The sequence below is a fragment of the Dryobates pubescens genome, chromosome Z (assembly GCF_014839835.1).
Source record: "Dryobates pubescens isolate bDryPub1 chromosome Z, bDryPub1.pri, whole genome shotgun sequence".
Taxonomy (NCBI): domain Eukaryota; kingdom Metazoa; phylum Chordata; class Aves; order Piciformes; family Picidae; genus Dryobates; species Dryobates pubescens.
The window spans coordinates 138,260,533-138,282,536 of record NC_071657.1 but is presented as its reverse complement, the minus strand read 5'-3'; the positions used below and the strand labels follow the sequence as shown (position 1 = coordinate 138,282,536).

At 51.3% G+C, this 22,004-nt stretch overlaps 1 protein-coding gene across 1 annotated transcript in view; it reads left to right on the top strand.

Annotated features, from left to right (window-relative positions):
• PTPRR (protein tyrosine phosphatase receptor type R) overlaps positions 1–22,004 on the top strand; it is a 160,274-nt gene that overhangs the window by 11,054 nt on the left and 127,216 nt on the right. Inside the window, exon 2 of the mRNA XM_054178738.1 lies at positions 5,225–5,529. Within this exon, the coding sequence (XP_054034713.1) occupies positions 5,225–5,529 (305 nt within the window). The remainder of the gene's footprint in view (positions 1–5,224; positions 5,530–22,004) is intronic.

The following is a 22,004-nucleotide window of genomic DNA, read 5'->3' as shown; positions in this document are numbered from 1 at the left end:
TGGAAGGGATCTCCAAAGGTCATCAAGTCCAACCCCCTCTGCAGTCCAACTTGAGGCTTGATGTGAGTGACTAGGAGGAGAACAGTCCTTGTCATGTAGGATTTTCAGCCTGGCTTTGGAATTAACACTTGGAGAAGCTTAATACAAGCTGATCAGAAATCCTTAGTGTGATTTCCTAGAGGAATATTAGCTGGGGGAAAAAAATAACTGGAGGGGAGGGGGAAATAAAATCCCAAACAAACAACCCAAACACCCCAAATCCCAGCAAGCCCTCAGAACCCCCAAGCAAACAAAACCAAGCAAAAGCCCCAAACAAGCAAACAGAACTTGACTTTCCTGCACCTCAGCTCCTGATTTTCCTGGACCTACTGTGTGCTTTGGGGGGATACTGTCACATCCACAGAGCAGCATCCTGTCACAACCTGCATTTGGAAAATGACAGGAATCACAACATCAGCAAATGGATGCAGCACTTTCACCTTCTGGGAAAGAAGAAACCAGTCTGCAGTGAGACTCTGCTGTACATTAGTGCCAGGCCACAAGCAGGGCAGAATATCTAAGTGCCTCTGGGACCAGTGGCTCATCTCTCAATTCACATGAGTAGGCCCAGGGAAATCAATGGTCTGTGGTATCCAGTTTCATTGCAGACATATCAGGCAACAGGGCCATAAACCCTGGGGGTGCTGATGGACAAGCAGCTGAAGAGGAGCCAGCAGTGTGCCCAGGGGCCCAAGAAAGCCAAAGGCCTCCTGGCTGGGGTCAGCAATGCTGTGTCCAGTAGCAGCAGGGAGGGGATTGTCCCCTGGCACTCAGCTCTGGGCAGGCCACACCTCCAGTGCTGGGTCCAGTTTGGGGCACCTCAGGACAAGAGAGATGTGGAGGTGCTGGAGCCAGGGCAGAGGAGGGCAAGGAAGCTGGGAAGGGCCTGGAGAAGAAATCTGATGAAGAGCAACTGAAGGAGCTGGGGATGGTTAGTGGGAAAGAGAGGAGGCTGAGGGGAGACCTCCTGGCTCTCTACAGCTCCCTGCAAGGAGGTTATGGAGAGGTTGGTGCTGGGCTCTGCTCCCAGGTCATTAGTGACAGAACAAGAGGGAATGGCCTCAAGCTGCCCCTGGGGAGGTTCAGACTGGACATGAGGAAAGCTTTTTTTCAGGCAAGAGTGGTGAGGGCTTGGAATGTGCTGGGCAGGGAGGTGGTGGAGTCCCCAAGCCTGGCTGTGTTTGCAGGGGGTTTGGCTGTGGTGCTTGGGGCTGTGGTTTAGGGGTGAGCCTTGCAGAGCAGGGCTCTGGGTTGGCCTTGGTGACCCTGAGGCTCTTTCCCAAGCTGAACATTCCTGTGACTCTGTGAAAATGAGATGGAAAGTGCCTTTTTGAAAGTGCCTCTCATGTGCTTCATCCAAATTGCCTCTCTCTGTGGGTATTTTTGGCCAATGCAGTTTTGTGGTTGCTTTTTTTTTCATTCCTTGCTGAAGAGGACAAATTCAGCAGAAATGAATCTGCAGCTATTTTCAGCAGATTGCTTGTTAGAAAAGGGGGAAAAAAACCACCCTCCTGGCAATCATCTCTCTCCCTCTCCTGTGTGTACTCTCCACCCTCTCCCAGCGCTGCTCTTGCCCTCTGATCAGCTCTCAAACACACACCAACACCCCAATGTTTAGTCACCTGCACACAGCCCCCCATCCCCCCTACACACACGCTGTGTGCAAATTGATACTGTCTGCATTTTCTTAGTGTGGTCAAAACTTCTGAACAGATCCTCTACACAGCTCTGGTGAGACCCCACCTGGAGCACTGCCTCCAGTTCTGCAGCCCCTATTACAAGAGGGATCTGGAGGGGCTGGAAGGTGTTCAGAGAAGGGCCAGGAGGATGAGCAGAGGGCTGGAGCTGCTCTGCTCTGAGGACAGACTGAGGGAGTTGGGGCTGTTCAGCCTGCAGAAGAGAAGGCTCTGAGGTGACCTCATTGTGGCCTTCCAGTATCTGAAGGGGGCTCCAAGAAGGCTGGGGAGGGACTTCTCAGGATCTCAGGCAGTGATAGGACTAGGGGGAATGGAATGAAGCTGGAGGTGGAGAGATTCAGGCTGGATGTGAGGAGGAAGTTCTTCCCCATGAGAGTGGTGGAGCCCTGGAATGGGTTGTCCAGGGAGGTGGTTGGGGCCCTGTCCCTGAAGGTGTTTAAGCCCAGGCTGGATGAGGCTCTGGCCAGCCTGATCCAGTGTGGGGTGTCCCTGTCCATGGCAGGGGGGTTGGCACTTGAATCCCTGTGGTCCCTTCCAACCCTGATTGATACTACTAGAACTCTGTCCCCAGTGCTTTACAGTCACCCTGCTCTGTGCTTGGCTCTGGTGTACCTTACTTGCTTGGAATTTTGCATGGCATGAGGTTACAGTTTGAAGGCAGAAGTTTAGCCCAGTCCCTGACTGCAAAGACTGAAAATAAATGACCACTGGATGTCAATGGAAAATACTGATAAGGTCTCTAGGATTCATTGGATTGTTGATGGGGATAGAGAGCAAAGGCATTACCAGTTCTTTCTCTTCTTCTTCTGTGCCTTCTGCTTGCAGCTTCTCTCACTCTCTCCCATGGCCTTGCCAGGGGATCTCTGTTTTGACTCCTGTGTGAGGTCACAGGGAGGAAGGAGGGAGCTGGGGAGGAGGTGAAGGGGTCCCCTGGATCCATCCAGTGGGGCCTGAGGAATTTCTGTGTTGTTTATTGAATATCTGTTGTACATCTCTTGTATATTTTGTACATACCCATTGCATTTCATGTTCCTAGGTTGTAGTTTGCTTGTAAGTAGAGCTTGGTTTGCTTCCATCCCAAACTGAGCTGGGCTGGCCATTTATTTTGGGGGTGGGGGTGTTGTTCTCCAAATTAGCTGGGGGGTGATTTCAACCCAACACACGTGGGTATCGTTCTGCTGCTGCAAAAAGTCTTCTGGCTAGGAAGCACAGAACCACCCCCTGAGGGCTGTGACCCTGCAGCCCTGTGCCATTGTGTCGCCATTGCCAGTAACAAATCCATGAGCTTGGCATGGAGTGCACAGGGCTACCTGGTAGGGGCTTGCCAGGCCTGTGCTGCCCAAGGTCTCCTTGACTGGCCTTGGATTAGCTTTAACAGCAGTTTCTCTAATTAACCAAGCATCCATATGTGGCTTATCTTTGCATGGTACAGCTCTGGGCTACACAGGTAGCAGTAACACAGACTTGGTAGAGAAGCAGAGGCACTGGCAGTGGAGACTTGGGGTGCAGTGCAGAGAAGTGCAGCTGTGGGATGGTGGGGCACAGGCTTGGCACTGGAGAGACCATGCTGTACAAGCTCAGTAATGGGGGAAAATGCTGACCTGGAGCTTGGGGTTTGGAGCACAGCCCTGTGAGGAGAGGCTGAGGGAGCTGGGGTTGCTTAGCCTGGAGAAGGGGAGGCTCAGGGGTGACCTTATTGCTCTCTACAACTACCTGAAGGGAGGTTGTAGACAGGCAGAGATTGGTCTCTTCTCCCAGGCAGCCAGCACCAGAACAAGAGGACACAGTCTCAGGCTGCAGCAGGGGAGGTTCAGGTTGGATGTTAGGAAGAAGTTCTATACAGAGAGAGTGATTGCCCATTGGAATGGGCTGCCTGGGGAGGTGGTGGAGTCACCATCACTGGAGGTGTTCAGGAGGAGACTTGATGGGGTGCTTAGTTGCATGGTTTAGTTGATTAGGTGGTGTTGGATGATAGGTTGGACACAATGATCTTGAAGGTCTCTTCCAAGCTGGTTTATTCTATTCTCTTCTTCTATAGTTGGGCCTTGGCTACTATTATTCCATTAAGAGCTTGAGATAGTATCCAAGTTCATTTTCTTCCCCCCACTTTGCTTCTTTCAGTACAAATAAATAAAGGGGCAATTTGGAATATGCAAGGGGGTAGGAGATGCAGTGTAAAGAGCTCTGGGAGAATCACAGTGGGGTTTGGATTGCCCCAGAAACAAAGGAGCAGGAAGGAAGGAGGGAGGAAGTGCAGGCAGCGATGTGGCTGCAGTTCCATCCCTGCGTGTCCTCTCGGATCAGTGCTGGGGGCATTGGCTGCCTGTGAAGGAGACAGGGCTCTCTTTGTGACAATGCATTCATTTATCAACATAAATCCAGCTAGGGGGGTGACTGTGGGAAGTGGGTGACTGGGAGAAGTGGCTGACTGTGAGAAGTGTTGCTGCTTCCTTAATTTACCATCCACTGGATTCACAGTTGCTGAGTAAGAGCAGCCTGCAGGATTTCATCAATGAAGCCAACCCCCACAAAGCTTCATCACATCCCAGCGAGCTTAACAAGCTTTGAAATCCACTTGCCTTCAAGACTGTACTCTGCAGTTTCTCCTTTCCCCCTTCTGCTCTCAGTCATCTTCCCAATCCAAACCTGCCAACAGCTGGGCATTCCAGATGTGACCTCAGTGGCATCTAGGATATTGTCAGTGTTTGGTTTTGTCATCTAGAAGGGTAAGCCTTAGGTTCAGCATCAGACTTTATAACAGGAGCATCTCCAAGTGAACTGCAAAGTGCAGGATTCTGTGTTCTGTCTCCTTCCTATTGATTTTCTGCTCATTTATGTTATGAATTACTTCACTGCCTACTGACATGCACCTGCTTTTGGCAGAGAATGCCCAGCAGTCTGAGGGAGGTTCTCCTCCCCCTCTGCTCTGCCCTGGTGAAGCCTCAGCTGCAATATGGCATCCAGTTCTGGGCTCCCCAGTTCAGGAGGGACAGGGATCTGCTGGGGAGAGTCCAAGGGAGGGCTACAAGGATGCTGAAGAGACTGCAGCACTGCCTGGGGAGGAGAGGCTGAGAGCCCTGGGGCTGCTTAGTCTGAAGAAGGCTGAGAGGTGATCTGATCAATGTCTATCAATAGCTGAGGGCTGGGGGTCAGGAAGGAAGGGACAGGGACAGCCTCTGCTCACTGTGCCCTGGGATAGGACAAGGGGCAATGGATGGAAACTCCAGCACAGGAGGTTCCACCTCAGCATGAGGAGGAACTTCTTGACTGTAAAGGATTGCAGAGCCCTGGAGCAGGCTGCCCAGAGAGGTTGTGGAGTCTCCTTCTCTGGAGCCTTCCCAGCCCTGTCTGGATGTGTTCCTGTGTGACCTGTGCTGGATTCTATGCTCCTGCTCTGGCAGGGGGCTTGGACTGGAAGATCTCTTTGGGTCCCTTCCAACCCCTAACATCCTGTGAGGCATTCTAATGTTAGTCCTCTCTCTCTGCAGGCTGCCTTTCTGGAGACAGTGATCACTTGTTGACAATGCATCAGCGGAAGAGTGGAAAGCCTGTGTTCATTTATCACCATGTGCAGAGCCTGGAGAGAAGCCTGGATACAGACACTTACAAGAACTCCAAACAAAACTTCCACTTCTCTTCCCACACCAAGATAAGCAAGTTGCACCCTGCTATAGTTGTTAAGTCAGCCTTCCCTAGACCTGCATATGACCCATCCCTCAATCTGTTAGCCATGACTGGTCAAGATCTGGAAGTGGAAAATCTTCCCATTCCTGCAACAAATGTGATTGTTGTGGTAAGTGCCTTTTCCTGCTCTCTGTCTTAAATAAATGTGCCTGTAGATAGCCAGAGAGAGACTGCAATGGGAAGCCTCTAAGCTAGATCAGGTTGCCCAGAGCCCTGCTCAGCCTCACCTTGAATATCTCCATATGTGTACCTTCTGGGACATCTCTGTAGGCTCTCCTACTGTTCAGTGAGCTGTGTGTGATCTTTCCCATTCTCAAAAAACAGATGGCAGTGCTCCCTCCTGCAGTGCAGAACATGTCAGTGGAACTTGCTGCATAGAATCATACAGTCATAGAATCACAGAACTGTCAGGGTTGGAAGGGACCTCAAGGCTCAGCCAGTTCCAACCCCCCTGCCATGGGCAGGGACACCTCACACTACAGCAGGTTGCTCACAGCCACCTCCAGCCTGGCCTTCAAAACCTCCAGGGATGAGGCTTCCACCACCTCCCTGGGCAACCTGTGCCAGGCTCTCACCACCCTCATGGGGAACAACTTCTTCATACATACATAGAATACATACATACATAGAATAAACCAGGTTGGAAGAGACCTTCAAGATCATCGCGTCCAACCCATCACCAATCCAACTCCGCCCAAGCAACTAACCCACGGCACCAAGCACCCTATCAAGTCTTCTCCTAAAAACCTCCAGTGATGGCGACTCCACCACCTCCCCAGGCAGCCCATTCCAATGTGCAATCACTCTTTCTGTATAGAACTTTTTTCTAACATCCAGCCTGAACCTCCCCTGGCGCAGCCTGAGACTGTGTCCTCTTGTTCTGGTACTGCTTGCCTGGGAGAAGAGACCAACATCTGTCTGTCTACAACCTCCCTTCAGATAGTTGTAGAGAGTAATAAGGTCACCCCTGAGTCTCCTCTTCTCCAGGCTAAGCAACCCCAGCTCCCTCAGCCTCTCCTCGTAGGGCTTATGTTCCAAACCCCTTCCTAACATCCAATCTCAGTCTACCCATTTCTAGTCCCGCAGTCCTATCCCTCCCTGACACCCTCAGAAGTCCCTCCCCAGCTTTCTTGTAGCCCCCTTCAGATCCTGGAAGGCCACAAGAAGGTCTCCTTGGAGCCTTCTCCAGACTGAACAGCCCCTACTCCCTCAGTCTGTCCTCACAGGAGAGGTGCATCCTCACCCTGCATGCCAGTGAAGCAGCAGTCTGTCAGTAGAGCTGTCCTCTGTTGGCATTGTTCTGCACATACATGTTCTGCACAGACTCTGCACTGCCTCACCCTGCTGCATAGGTAGCCCTGCTTGGTTATGGGAAAGAGCATTGGATTCATTCTTCTTCCTGGAGGGAAGACCAACCATTCTTAATGGCTCACACATTCATTAGAGTGAACTGAGAGCAACCTTCCAGTACCTGGAGGGAGCTACAAGAAGGCTGGAGAGAGACTGTCTGCAAAGGCCTGCAGGGACAGGACCAGGGGCAATGGCTTCACACTAGAGCAGAGCAGATTGAGATTGGATGTTAGGAACAAGTTCTTTACTCTGAGGGTGGTGGAACACTGGAACAGGCTGCCCAGGGAGGTGGTTGAGGTTCCATCCCTGGAGGTACTCAAGGTGAGGCTGGACAGGGCTCTGGGCAGCCTGATCTAGCTGGGGATGTCCTTGCTGACTGCAGAGGGGGTTGGACTGGATGGGCTTTGGAGTTCCCTTCCAACCCAGACCATTCTATGGCTCTGTAATAAAGGCAGCTTCTCTCTTTTCTCATAGCAAGCCTTGTGAAGCTGAAAGCTTTCTGTTAGTGCCAGGAGCTCAGAGTGTGCATGGCTCCTCATTTGGCTCATGAAATGACTCTGTTACCTGTGGCCTGTTGTTTTAGTAGAGCTTTGCACACACTTGGAGATCTGCTGTCCTCATCTTGCAAGGGAAGAAGGCTGCAAAATGTTCTGAGTCTGCCCTGATTTTGGCTGCCTGGCTCTGTGCCTGCCTCGAAGGCTAAGTAAGGTGGATTTGCAATTGGCAGCCACATAAAAGATGATCTATTAAATCCACATCAAGTTCTCATTGAGTGACCTCGGCCTGGAGCTGTGCTGCTGCATTTCTAGGCTGGAGCTGCTGCTCAGAAGCCTTCTGCTCTGGCTGGGAACCGTATGTGTTTTAAGGGGGAGGGGGGCATAACAGCATGAGCTTAATCATGACATGAAAGCTGTTTGCTGCTTGGGATCTTCAGCTGTCTCTGGGTGTGCTGAAGGACAGCAGCCTTGCCTTGGTTTGGATGTCATCCTTTCCGCCAGAGCGTTGGGGGGGAGCATGCATTTTAGAGCCAAAGTGCTGAGAGGCAGACAGCTTGTTGGACTCATCTCACCAGGAGACATTTGGGAAGTGTCTTCCTCTAAAGGGCAGCTGTCCCCCAGCAGGGTGGTTGCCATCATCCAAGCTCAGCCCTGCTCCTTCCAGATCTCTGCGCTTCAGCGTTTGGTTTTCTCCCTCCTGAGCGTCACCTGAAGTCGGTGGCAGCGCTAATGTCACTGCCAGGGGAACCTGCTCTGCTTTGCATCCACTTCTATCTCTTCCTCTTAGTTTCAAAGCAGCACTCGCTGCTGGTTGCTGTTGCTGGGTTTTCCTCGGCCAGGGCAAGCGGCACCATTTGTTGTTTCGCCCGGGCTGACCCTTTTTGTTCTCGCCGCGGGCGATGCTGCTGGTCGCTCGGCTTGAAAGGGCAATTGCCGGTGTTGATGCTTCCTGTAATCCAGTTACGTGAGCGGTGCTCCTTGCGAGTCAGGGGGGAAGCCTGCAACAGGGCTCAGGCTTTAACATCAATCAACGCTGTTGTGGCTCTGCAGAGGGGAGGAAACTGAATTCAATCTAATTGCAGGGACTTGGGGTCCATTTTCTTCATGGTGGAGGTGGAGAGGTAGGGAGAGTAGATGCCTGATGCACAACTGTTCCGGGGTTACATTTTGTGCTCAGAACTGCACCATCTGACGAGCAAAATGCTGCCAATGCACAGCAGAGTGCCACAGAGCTAAGAATTCTGCAGGTACCGTGTTGAAAAGTGGTGTTGTGTGACTGTCAGTGAAGGATGCATGTTCCAGACTGACTTTACTGAGCCTGGGGATACTGTAGTGCTTGGGGGGGGGGTGTGGGGGGTGTGTGTTAAGGGAGGAAGAGGAGGGATTTATCACTTAGAGGAGGTGTTCAGGAGGAGACTTGATAGGGTGCTTGGTGCCATGGTTGAGTTGATTAGGTGGTGTTGGATGATGGGTTGGACACGATGATCTTGAAGGTCTCTTCCAACCTCGTCTCGTCTCATCTCATCCTCGTCTCATCTCATCCTCTTCTCTTCTCTTCTCTTCTCTTCTCTTCTCTTCTCTTCTCTTCTCTTCTCTTCTCTTCTCTTCTCTTCTCTTCTCTTCTCTTCTCTTCTCTTCTCTTCTCTTCTCTTCTCTTCTCTTCTCTTCTCTTCTCTTCTCCTCTCTTCTCCTCTCTTCTCTTCTCCTCTCTTCTCTTCTCCTCTCTTCTCTTCTCTTCTCTTCTCTTCTCTTCTCTTCTCTTCTCTTCTCTTCTCTTCTCTTCTCTTCTCTTCTCTTCGTGAGTTTTATGAAACTGAAGGCTTTCCATCATCTTCCCCAGTGTTAAGTTCCTGCTTGGGTTTATTTTTGGGGGGGGTGGGGTTTTTGTTTGGGTTTTCTGTTCGTTTTTGTGTGTGTGTGCTTTTGTTTGTTTGTAGGTTTGTTTTGTTTAGGGTATTTTGGTGGGTTTTGTTTGATTGATTGACTTTGGTTGTTGTTGGGGTGGGTTTTTTTTGGGGGTGGGGGTAGGGGTGGGGGAAGGAGTTGTATTTATGTGGACATTGTTGAAAGAAGTGAGGAAAATCCAGAGCTCTTAGAAGCATTTGACTGTTCTATAAATGGGTGTCTCTGCCCATGGCAGGGGGGTTGGAACTAGATGATGCTTGTGGTCCCTTCCAACCCTGGCTGATACTATGATGCTATCACAGTATCACCAAGGTTGGAAGAGACCTCAAAGATCCTCGAGTCCAACCTGTCACCACAGATCTCATGACTAGACCATGGCACCAAGTGCCACATCCAATCCCCTCTTGAACACCTCCAGGGACAGTGACTCCATCACCTCCCTGGGCAGCACATTGCAATGACAAATTGCTCTCTTGGTGAAGAGCTTTCTCCTCACCTCCAGCCTAAACTTCCCCTGGTGCAGCTTGAGACTGTGTCCTCTTGTTCTGGTGCTGGTTGCCTGGGAGAAGAGACCAACCCCTTCCTGGCTACAACCACCCTTCAGGTAGCTGTAGAGAGCAATGAGGCTGGATGCCTCAGAGCTCTAGCTCTGCCATACCATTACATCTGTTTTGTCACCAGTGTTTGAAGCATCTCCCTTCAAGCACAGTGGAGAGCACAAGGAAAAGCTTCAGGTGCTAGCTGTTTGAGAGAGGATTCAGTGTAAGGATAAAGCACACAAACATAAGCATCTGTGAGCAGATACCCACCTGTGCCCTAGGTATTCAAGCTGCAGTGTAGGCAGGGGAAATCTAGCCCTGTTCTGTTAAGAGACATTTCTAAACAGTTTCTGGATTACCAAAGAGTTAATATAGATCAGGGGCTGGATGTGCTCATCCTGGTTTGGAGATTAGCACTGACACTGGCCATTTCCCCCATCAGTTTTCTCACTGCCAGAAACCAGCACCAGATGCATTTAATCTGCCAGTAGAATGTAGCCTTGATGTCTGCTCCAGGGTGAGCTGAGTACCTCCCTAATGCTAAGTGTCTATGAGGACAAGATTTCTCTTGATGAGAATGGGAGCTTAGGCACCAGCTGCACCCTGACTACTGACATCTTTGTATGTCTTCATACATGTGCACAGGCACAGCACACAGTCACAGCATCACAGAATGTCAGGGGCTGGAGGGGACCTCCAAAGCTCATCCAGTCCAACCCCTCTGCCAAAGCAGGAGCACCTAGAGCAGGTCACACAGGAACACATCCAGGCAGGTTTTGAGTCTCTCCAGAGAGGGAGACTCCACAGGGAAATAATTCTTCCTCCTCTTTCCATGGAGCTTCCTCTGCCTCAGCTTCCACCACTGCCCCTTGTGCTGGCATTGGCCATCCCCCAGCAGAGCCTGGCTCCAGCCTCTGGGCACTCACCCTGCACATCTTTAGCAACAGCAATGAGGTCACCTCTCAGGCTGCTCCTCTCCAAGCTCCAGAGCCCTCAGCTCCCTCAGGCTCTCCTCACAAGGAAGATCTTCCACTCCATCATTTCTGTGGCTCTGGGATGTACACTTAGTGCCATCTTCATCCGGAGCTGATCCCACCTTATGCATCACATTTGATATTGAAATGATGTGGAAATCCTTTCCAAATCTAGACACAGTTCAAGTAGGTGGGCTGCTTCTGAGTGCCTTGGAGCAGCTGAAAACCAGGAGGGTGTAAAACTGCTTTTACACTTTATGTCAGATCCATCCCACAGGAGCTGCTATATCCTCATCTAACTTTTCTCATACCACAGAGAGAAGATGCAGCTTTTACTTGCTTATTTACATGGCCTTACATATAGAAGTTTGCTCCAGCTTCTCAAGATCTCTCTTGCAGGGAGGGCCCAGAGCTGCACACAGTGCTCCAGGTGAGGCCTCCCCAGTGGCCAGCACAGGGCAGAATTCCATCCCTGCTCCTGCTGGCCACACTGCTCCCGATGAGAGGATTTGCACCGCGTTGGAGCACAGAGAGGGAGGAAAAGAGAAGGAGCAGACTGATGTCACAGAATCACACAATCACCAAGGTTGGAAGAGACCTCAAAGATCACCAAGTCCAACCTGGCACCACAGACCTCATGACTAAACCATGGCACCAAGTGCCACATCCAATCCCCTCTTGAACACCTCCAGGGACGGTGACTCCACCACCTCCCTGGGCAGCACATCCCAATGGCGAATGACTCTCTCTGGGAAGAACTTCCTCTTCACCTCCATTTGTATAGGGGAGATGCAGGATGATGGGAATGAAGCAGCAAAGATTACCCTTTCCTGTCTCCACCCCCTTGTGCTCTCTGGCACTTCTGGAAGGCTTTTTTCTCTTATGGTTCTAAACCCATAGCAGAGATCAAGCAAAGCCAGGGTACCAGGCTCCAAAAGGTGCTTTCTTCTGAGCACTGAACTTGCCTCTACTCACTGGCTTTGTTGGAGTGCCATAGAAAGAACTGCTGGAAGAGAGCTTGGTAAAACGTTGGGGGCATCCAATCCCTCCATTCATTTTCAGACCCCCCCAAAAAATGCTTTTCCTTTAGGTGCATTTTTGTGGAGGCATTGAATGTAGTTTTCTCTTCACAGAAAGGGAACAATGTGCCTGTGGAATATGCCTTGGTTTTGAATTGAAAGATGCACCTTTCTGCTCAGGGCATGTGGGTCATGCAACTTGCCTTCTTTTGCAAGGCTGAGTTAGAGAGTGTCACTGAATGAGAAGAGTAGGCCACAGAGAGCCCTGTGAGTCAGAGCACCAGGCTGCAGGTGAGCTTTCTGTGTCAATGGCCTTTGAGAATCTCAAGAAGAAAAGGTCTCTAATGACCTGTTCCAGCTTTCCCTGGCCCTGATGTTTCTCCATAAGCTCTTACTACTCTTTTCCCTGAGGCTGAATCCCTTGCCTTGGTGTAAGACACAGTCTCTTAGAATCATGGAGTCACAGAATGGTCAGGGTTGGAAGGGACCTCAAGGATCAGCCAGTTCCAACCCCCCTGCCATGGGCAGGGACACCTCACACTACAGCAGGTTGCCCAGAGCCACATCCAGCCTGGCCTTCAAAACCTCCAGGGATGAGGCTTCCACCACCTCCCTGGGCAGCCTGTGCCAGGCTCTCACCACCCTCATGGGGAACAACTTCTTCCTCACAGCCAATCTCAATCTCCCCATTTCTAGTTTTGCTCCATCCCCCCCAGTCCTATCCCTCCCTGACACTCTCAAAAGTCCCTCCCCAGCTTTCTTGTAGCCCCTTCAGATCCTGGAAGGCCACAAGAAGGTCTCTGTATGTTACTTACCAGACCCATGAGATCATTTAGACCTTAGCATTACTTTCCCTTTACATCCAACTGTAACTGATTCCCATTCTACCACTTCTCTACTCAAATCTGTGGAGAATATTCCTAGGTATCAGCCTGAAACTGCCCCAACAGCCTATTGATTTGCAGGATGGAAACCAAGGATACATTTTGGAGATGGCCCATCCTTTGGAAAGGAGACATTGCTAAGTGCAAGTACAAAAGATGCTCTTCCACTCAAGCAAAGCTGTTTTTACCAGCTGACAGTGCAGAAGTCCAGATGTATTGCAAGCAAATTGCTAGGCTGAACTTGGCTGTTCTGAGAATCCCACATGAGACCCAGTGGCTGGAGCTGGTTACAGGAGAAGTTAAGGCAGTAGAAACACCACACTGGAAGGCCACAATGAGGGCCCCTCAGAGCCTTCTCCTCTCCAGACTGCACAGCCCCAACTCCCTCAGTCTGTCCTCACAGCAGAGCAGCTCCAGCCCTCTGCTCATCCTCGTGGCCCTTCTCTGGACACCTTCCAGCCCCTCCAGATCCTTCCTGGAACAGAGGCTCCAGAACTGGCCCCAGAGCTCCAGCTGTGGTCTCAGCAGAGTGGAGCAGAGGGGGAGAATCCCCTCCCTGGCCCTGCTGGCTCTGCTTCTCTTGCTGCAGCCCAGGCTCTGCTTGGCTCTCTGGGCTGCAAGTGCTCCCTGCTGGCTCCTGTTGAGCTTCTCCTCCCCCAGCTCCCCCAGGTCCTTTTCTTGAGGGCTGCTCTCCAGCCAGTCTCTTCTCCTGTTTTTCTGTTCTCTTTGTTAGAATTTCTTCTGCCTTTCAAACACTGTGGTGGCTTCTGTTGCCACAGCATCCACCCAGTTAACTGACACAGTTTAGAGGTGGTCAAAATCATTTTGGAAGTAGAGAAAGCTGCAAAATGGGGTGAGAACAAGGCAACAAAATAGAAATGTTAGGAGTGAGGAGGACAAGTAGCCCCTAAAGTGTCAGGTCAGGCAGTGCTGGAGCAGGCAGCCAAGCTGACTGTCCAGGAAATGTTAGCCAAAAGTCAGATGTCACTCTTGTCACCTAACATCTGTTATTGCCAGACTAAGAGAGGGCCTGGCACTGGGGCAGGCAGGGGAGGCATCAGCAGGAACTCCTTTTGCTGCAGTGACCTCTCAGAGGAGCCTGCTGAGGAGTAAGGTCCCAAAAGCCAGCAAAGTACCAACGGTGTCCCTCTCCATTTTCAGGTCAGGTGCTTGTCTGGTGCTTGGAACCACAGAGGACAAGTGCCAGGCTGATTGGCAGTGATGTTTTCAGGCCTCATTAGAATGACAGGGCTGAATTGCTTAACTAGCTCTAAAGGTTAGTCACACATTACAGCAGTGGGCACTATCACTCAGTCCCCTTAATGTGATTGTTCTAATGACTGTTGTGTCCCTTTGCATCATACCCTGAGCACCAGACCTTCACAGTCAAGTGGAGAGGGCCAAGTTCTTTTGGGTGGTGCACAGCAATGAGCCAAGGAGCAATGGAGACAAACTTGACCAGAGAAGGTTTCAGCTCAGCATGAGGAGAAACTTCTTTGGTGTGAGGGTGGCAGAGGCCTGGAGCAGGCTGCCCAGAGAGTCTCCTTCTGTGGAGCCTTTCCAACCCCACCTGGATGCATTCCTGAGCCAGCAGTGTGCCTAAGAGGCTAAGAAGGCCAAGGGCATCCTGGCCTGTATCAGGAATGGTGTGTCTAGCAGGAGCAGGGAGGTCATTCTGCCCTGTTCTCAGCACTGGTGAGGCCACACCTTGAGTCCTGTGTCCAGTTCTGGGCTCCTCAATTTAAGAAGGACATTGAGACTCTTGAGGGTGTCCAGAGAAGGGCAACAAAGCTGGGGAGGGGTCTGGGGCACAGCCCTGGGAGGAGAGGCTGAGGGAGCTGGGGTTGCTTAGCCTGGAGAAGAGGAGGCTCAGGGGAGACCTTCTTGCTCTCTCCAACTCCCTGAAGGGAGGTTGTAGCCAGGTGGGGGTTGGGCTCTTCTCCCAGGCAAGCAGCACCAGAACAAGAGGACACAGTCTCAAGCTGTGCCAGGGGAGGTTTAGGCTGGAGGTGAGGAGAAAGTTCTTCCCAGAGAGAGCTGTTGGCCATTGGGATGTGCTGCCCAGGGAGGTGGTGGAGTCCCCATCCCTGGAGGTGTTTAAGAGGGGATTGGATGTGGCACTTGGAGCCATGGTTTAGTAGTCAGGAGGTGTTGGGTGACAGGTTGGACTTGATGATCTCTGAGGCCTTTTCCAACCTTACTGATTCTATGATTCTATGACTGCCCTGGGTGCTGCTGCTCTGGCAGGGGGGTTGGACTGGATGATCCCTGGAGGTCCCTTCCAACCTGTAACATTCTGTGATTCTGTATTTCCTTCTAGGCTCAAGCCCACCTTCCAGTCAGAGATTGATGCTCACCATTATGTTAGTCCTTTGCTCAGTAATTATGGTGACACAACAGATCTGCAGCAAGCCTTGCAAGCAGACCTAGTTGCCTGCAGCTCTGTCATGCTGGATTGTGTTTGCACAAAGAGATCTAGAGAGCCTGCATCACTTGGCCTCATTTGCTTTCTGCTCCCTTCTGTGCACTTCAGCAGGGGTAATTGCATGCTGAACCACCCCCATGGTATGATGTTTGCTGCCAGTCTTTGTGGAAGACAGGAAGGGTTGCATTTGGTTGTACCATGCACTAAAGCCACCTAAAGGCAAGTGTTGGTCATCTGACTTGCAAAGTGTTAGAAGCATGTTCATAGGATATCCAGCAGCCCAGTGCTTTAACCACTGTAATCACTGGCCTTTTGTTTTCTGTAACATGCAGTGGGAGGCTAAAGTTCCACAAGAGCTGCTCATGACTTCTGTCAATCTCCCAGCCCCTCCTTGTTCCTTTCTGTGCATTGCTTTCAGTGAAGGGAAAATGTTTCCTGCAGTCATTATGTTCTCTTTATAACCTGCACACTTCAAATGAGCCCTGGATTTCAGGAGCAGGCACACATGTGTTTGGAAGATCAAAGAGTTACAGAATCACAGAAATGGCAGGAGAGGAAGGGACCCCAAGGGGCATCTGTTGATTAGATGGTGATGGATGATAGGTTGGACACCAGGATCTCAAAGGTCTCTTTCAACCTGGTCTATTCCATTCCATTCCATTCCATTCCATCACAGGGCTCAAGTGAGCAGAGGCTGTCCCTGTCCCCTCCCTCCTGACCCCCAGCCCTCAGCTATTGATAGACATTGATCAGATCCCTCTCAGCCTTCTCCTCTCCAGACTAAACAGCCCCAGGGCTCTCAGCCTCTCCTCCCCAGGCAGTGCTGCAGTCCCTTCAGCATCCTTGGAGCCCTCTCTTGGACTCTCTCCAGCAGATCCCTGTCCCTCCTGAGCTGGGGAGCCCAGAGCTGGATGCAATATTCCAGGTGTGGCCTCACTGGGGCAGAGTAGAAGGGGAGGAGAGCCTTCTGGGATGTGCTGGACACACTCCTCTGAATGCCCCCCAGGACCCCCTTGGCCTTCTTGGCCCCCAGGGCACATTGCTGTCCCATGCAGAACTTGTTGTCCCCCAGCACTCCCAGGTCCTTCTCCTTGGGGCTGCTCTCCAGCAGCTCCCCTCCCAGCCTGTCCTGCTGCAGGTTATTCTTCCTGCCCAGCTGCAGGACTCATCCTGGTTGAGCCTCATCACCCCTACAGGAATGTGATATTTGTACAGCACAGTGACAGAATCAGACAAACATTCTTAGGGAGCAGAAGATGACCTTCTGAACATGCTTTTTAAGATGCTTCATAGGTCAGCCTAGGTCTGCATAGGTCACCCCCCAGCAGTATCTCTGTTGCAACAAAAACCCCATACAAATAACTGTTGAGCTCTGAAATGCAATGCACAGGCTGGGAGGGTGTTGGAGTTTGAAAGGGATGTCCCAGCTGTCAGCTGAAGGATGTTTTTTCAGTCTCCTCAGTATCCAAATGGTTCATGAAAGGGGAAGTAACCCAGCGAGGTAAGCAGAGAGGCACAAAGCCTTTGTCTGTCTTTGTTGTTGCTGAAAGCACTGAAGTCAATGCTTTGCAGTCCTTCCTTTGGAGGTCAGTTTGTAATGGAGCTAATGTGTATTTGGCTCTGCACCACAATGAATCTGTGGGACATACTTGTAGAGGATACAGTGCCTTTACTTGTGAGTATATGGCAGAAGAATCATGAAAAGTGCTGGACTGGGTGTCAAGATTGCTGATAGAGTAGCACTGAACAGCACAGGGAAGGCACTGGCTGCATTTTCTGTGTCTGTGTTTATTTAACCATCAATTGGAACAGATTTCAGCCTTTATTATATGCACCAGGATAGGCTGAGGACAGACCTGCTGCAGAGCAGTGAAGGCAAAAGGGACCTGGGGGTCCTAGTGGATGGAAGGTTGACCATGAGCCAGCAATGTGCTCTGGTGGCCAGGAAGGCCAAGGGCATCCTGGGGTGGATTAGAAGGGCTGTGGGCAGTAGGTCCAGAGAGGTTCTCCTGCCCCTCTGCTCTGCCCTGCTGAGGACACATCTGGAATATTGTGTCCAGTTCTGGGCCCCTCAGGTCAAGAAAGTCCTCAGGGAACTGCTTGAAAGAGTCCAGCACAGAGCCACAAAAATGATGAAGGCAGAGGAACATCTTCCTTATGAGGAGAGCCTGAGGGAGCTGAGGGCTCTGGAGCTTGGAGAGGAGCAGCCTGAGAGGTGACCTCATTGCTGGTGCTAAAGCTGTGCAGGGTGAGTGCCCAGAGGCTGGAGCCAGGCTCTGCTGGGGGATGGCCAATGCCAGCACAAGGGGCAGTGGTGGAAGCTGAGGCAGAGGAAGTGCCATGGAAACAGGAGGGAAATGTTTTCCCTGTGAGGGTGGCAGAGCCCTGGAGCAGGCTGCCCAGGGGGGTTGTGGAGTCTCCCTCTCTGGAGCTATTCCAGCCCTGCCTGGATGTGTTCCTGTGTGACCTGCTCTGGGTGCTCCTGCTCTGGCAGGGGTTGGACTGGCTGAGCCTTGGAGGTCCCTCCCAGCCCCTAACACTCTGAGATGCTGTGGTTAGCTGTTGGAGAGTAGTAGGTGGAGGTCTGCTTTGTATGGAAGGGGCTGAGGCTACACATTCTCTCTGGGAATGGTCACTGTGTAAGGAGCTGCAGCACAGGAATCAGTGACAAGATCAAATCAAGATTTTCACATTTGCAGTATGCTAAAGGAAATTCTTCCTCTTTTTCATGGTGTCATTGATTGAATCCAGTATCTTTTGCTGATTTAGCTGTTGATGTTTTTGCTGGCACCAGCTGTACTGGACAGCAGAAGTACTGAGGGGATTGTCCCCTGGCACTCAGCTCTGAGCAGGCCACCTCTCAAGTGCTGTGTCCAGTGTTGGGCACCTCAAGATGAGAGATGTGGAGGTGCTGGAGCCAGGGCAGAGGAGGGCAAGGAAGCTGGGAAGGGCCTGGAGAAGAAATCTGATGGAGAGCTGCTGAAGGAGCTGGGGATGGTTAGTGGGAAAGAGAGGAGGCTGAGGGGAGACCTCCTGGCTCTCTACAGCTCCCTGCAAGGAGGTTGTGGACAGGTTGGTACTGGGCTCTGCTCCCAGGTCATTAGTGACAGAAGAAGAGGGAATGGCCTCAAGCTGCCCCTGGGGAGGTTCAGACTGGACATGAGGAAAGCTTTTTTTCAGGCAAGAGTGGTGAGGGCTTGGAATGTGCTGGGCAGGGAGGTGGTGGAGTCCCCAAGCCTGGCTGTGTTTGCAGGGGGTTTGGCTGTGGTGCTTGGGGCTGTGGTTTAGGGGTGAGCCTTGCAGAGCAGGGCTCTGGGTTGGCCTTGGTGATCCTGAGGCTCTTTCCCAACCTGAGCATTTCTGTGACTCTGTGATCTTGCTTTCTGCTTGAAAACACACTGGAAGAATCAAAGATCTCTTCTGTCCCAGTCCCGTGGTGCTCTGCTAAGGCTTCCAGCTCTCTGCACTGCTTAGCCCAATCGTTGCTGCCTTTTCTTTGTGCAACACATAATGTATTGCCTAATTAAGACCACAGCTCTGGAGACTAACCCTTGCACATAGATCTGCTATTTCCATTTCATCTAATAAAAATCATTTCATATGCTAACAGTTTAATTTCAGGTACTGCATCATGCAGCTCTGCAGTGGTGCAGTCTGCTGAGCCGACAGCTGGTTAAAGCACAAAGGTTTGGGTTTAGTGGAGGAATGACCTTAAATACTTCCCTCTTGTGTTCCTGGCCTTAAAGTGAGGGGGAGGCTGATGGAGCACTGGAACAGGCTGCCCCCAGAGGTTGTGGAGACTCCTTCCTTAGAGGCTTTCAAAGGCAGCCTGGATGTGTTCCTGAGTGGCCTGCGCTAGGTGATCCTGCTTTGGCAGGGGGTTGGACCCAAGGGTCTCTGGAGGTCACTTCCAACCCCTAATATTCTATGGCTCTACAACTGCCCTCAGAACCTCTCTCATACAATCATAGACTGGTCTGGGTTGGAAGGGACCTTTGAAAGTCATCCAGTCCACCCCCCTCTGCAGTCAGCAGGGACATCCTCAACTAGATCAGGTTGCCCAGGGCTTCATGAACTCTCTCCTTGAATATCTCCAGGGATGGGGCCTCAGCCACCTCCAGTACTTGAAGGAGGCCTACAAGAAAGCTGGGGAGGGACTTTGTAGGATGTCAGGGAGTGATAGAACTGGGGGGGGGTGGGGGGGTGGATCCAAGCTAGAGGAGGGGAGACTTAGATTAGACATTAGGAAGAAGTTGTTCCCCATGAGGGTGGTGAGAGCCTGGCACAGGCTGCCCAGGGAGGTGGTGGAAGCCTCATCCCTGGAGGTGTTTGCAGCCAGGCTGGATGTGGCTGTGAGCAACCTGCTGTGGTGTGAGGTGTCCCTGGCCATGGCAGGGGGGTTGGAACTGGCTGATCCTTGAGGTCCCTTCCAAGCCTGCCAGTTCTGTGATTCTATACTTTTGTTGTGGTACTGGAGACTTACTGACTGTCATTGGCTGAACAAGGAAATCTGAACTGCAGACTTAAAAATGCACCCAGAGAAGGCAGTCTCATGCAAGCTTTTGAAGGTTGAGCAAGAAAAAGGTATGAAAATGGCATGAAAATGGCAACAAGTGCTGATCCCTATAGCCATAGGTAATAGGCAATAAAATAGGTAGCTGGAAAGCCACACTAAAGGAACAAAAAAAAGGATTGTAGCCTGATTTTTTCTGCAGGCTTCCTCAGAGTCTGCCTGGCAATGGCCATAACCTTTAATGAGATACCAGTGGTGTGGGACTGGCAGTAATGAATGAATTAGCAAACCATATGGATGCATTAAGTAGAATAAGAAATGTGCTGTGCCCCAAAGCAGGACATCCATAAATCATTTCTGCTGGCCCTTCTCATCAGGTCTTGGCCCTTTGAGTCTTGATTGAAAGTCAGGGGAGCTGGATAGTAGAAAAACTAATTTGTTAGTCAGGTAACAGCCAGCAGTCATTAAAGGATTAATTAACTTGAGAAGGGTGAGAGCCCAATGCATTGAAAATACTACCTGAGTCTTTTCTGTCTCCCCTCTTTTAATTACAGTCTTCCTCTGGTGGGTGAAAGTTGCTCCTGTTCTGCTGTAACTTCCTCAGCAAGCACAGAGGGTTACTGTTGTGCCCAAACAATTGCATTTGCAAATGGCTCAAAGGGTGACAAGAGTGAGGTGGCATTTCTTACAGCAGCTGCAAACCAGCTGCTTTCCTCTTTCAGAGGCACAGATACAGAGCTCCTGTGCTGGGCAGTTCATTCTCTGCACAGACCTTCCTGCTACTGGAGACAATGCAACTCTGCAGCAGATACCTTCTTGCCTGCTTTCTTTTCACTTTGCTTTTAATTAAACAGGCTCACAGGATGTTAGGGGCTGGAAAAGACCTCTGGAGATCTTTGAGTCCAACCCCCCTGCCAGAGCAGGAGCACAGAATCCAGCACAGGTCACACAGGAACACATCCAGACAGGGCTGGATAGGCTCCAGAGAAGGAGACTCCACAACCTCTCTGGGCAGCCTGCTCCAAGGCTCTCCTCCTCATGTTGAGGTGCAGCTCCCTGTGCTGGAGTTTCCATCCATTGCCCCTTGTCCTATCCCAGGGCACAAGTGAGCAGAGCCTGTCCCTGTCCCTTCCTTCCTGACCCCCAGCCCTCAGCTATTGATAGACATTGATCAGATCCCTCTCAGTCTTCTCCTCTCCACACTCAACAGCCCCAGGGCTCTCAGCCTTTCCTCCCCAGGCAGTGCTGCAGTCCCTTCAGCATCCTTGCAGCCCTCCCTTGGACTCTCTCCAGCAGATCCCTGTCCCTCCTGAGCTGGGGAGCCCAGAGCTGGATGCAATATTCTAGGTCTGGCCTCACTGGGGCAGAGCAGAGGGGGAGGAGAAGCTCCCTGGCTCTGCTGGCCACACTCCTCTGCATGCACCCCAGGATCCCCTTGGCCTTCTTGGCCACAGGGGCTCATACTAAACATACTAATTTAAACTCTCTTTAAATCAGCTTTCAGAGTTTCCTAGCTGGAGTCTAATCTCCTTAGGAAGAGGGCCAAGATAAGCTTTTTGCAGCATTTTTGTAGCATGAGAGCACAGCAACAATCCCTGCTGAAATTCATGGGAGGCTTGAGCTGCACATTTGCTGTGCCAGAGAGGCACTTGTCTGTGCTAAAATAGCAGAGCTGGTTTAAGAAGATGCTCTGGGAAAATTGTCAACAAAGGAGGAGGTTTACCAAGTGAGTTCTAAGCATGCAGTCTGGCAATGATATTCCTCACTGTGATCTTGGTGGTGGTGGAGAAAATGCTAAGGAAAAGCAGGGCTAGGCAGCATATTTTCAAGGATCATCTTGATGTCATTAAGGGCTGTCAGAAATGGGATGGGTTTGTAATTAATTCTCCATTATTCACAGTGAGAGGCTAAGGGGTGTTGCAGATAAAGGGAAAGAAACCCTGCTCATGTGACATTGAACTGCCATGATGTAACATCATGATGGAGAGCTGGGGGCAGGCAAAGCTCATGGAGTTCAACAAGGACAAGTGCAGGGTCCTGCATCTGGGGAGGAATAACAGCAGGCACCAGGGCAGGTTAGGGACTGCCCTGCTGGAAAGCAGCTCCATGGAGAAAGGCCTTGGAGTGCTGGTGGGCAGCAAGCTCTGCATGGGACAGCAATGTGTCCTTGGGGCCAAGAGAGCCAATGGGATCCTGGGGTGCAGCAAGAAAAGTGTGGCCAGCAGGGCTGGGGAGGTTCTGCTCCCCCTCTGCTCTGCCCTGCCTTGCTGAGACCACTCCTGCAATCCTGTGTCCAGTTCTGGGCTCCCCAGCTCCAGAGAGACAGAGACCTGCTGGGGAGAGGCCAAGGGAGAGCCAGGAGGATGCTTAGGGCACTTGAGCATCTCCCCTGTGAAGAGAGACTGAGAGCCCTGGGGCTGTTGAGTCTGGAGAAGAGAAGGCTGAGAGGGATCTGATCAATGTCTATCAATAGCTGAG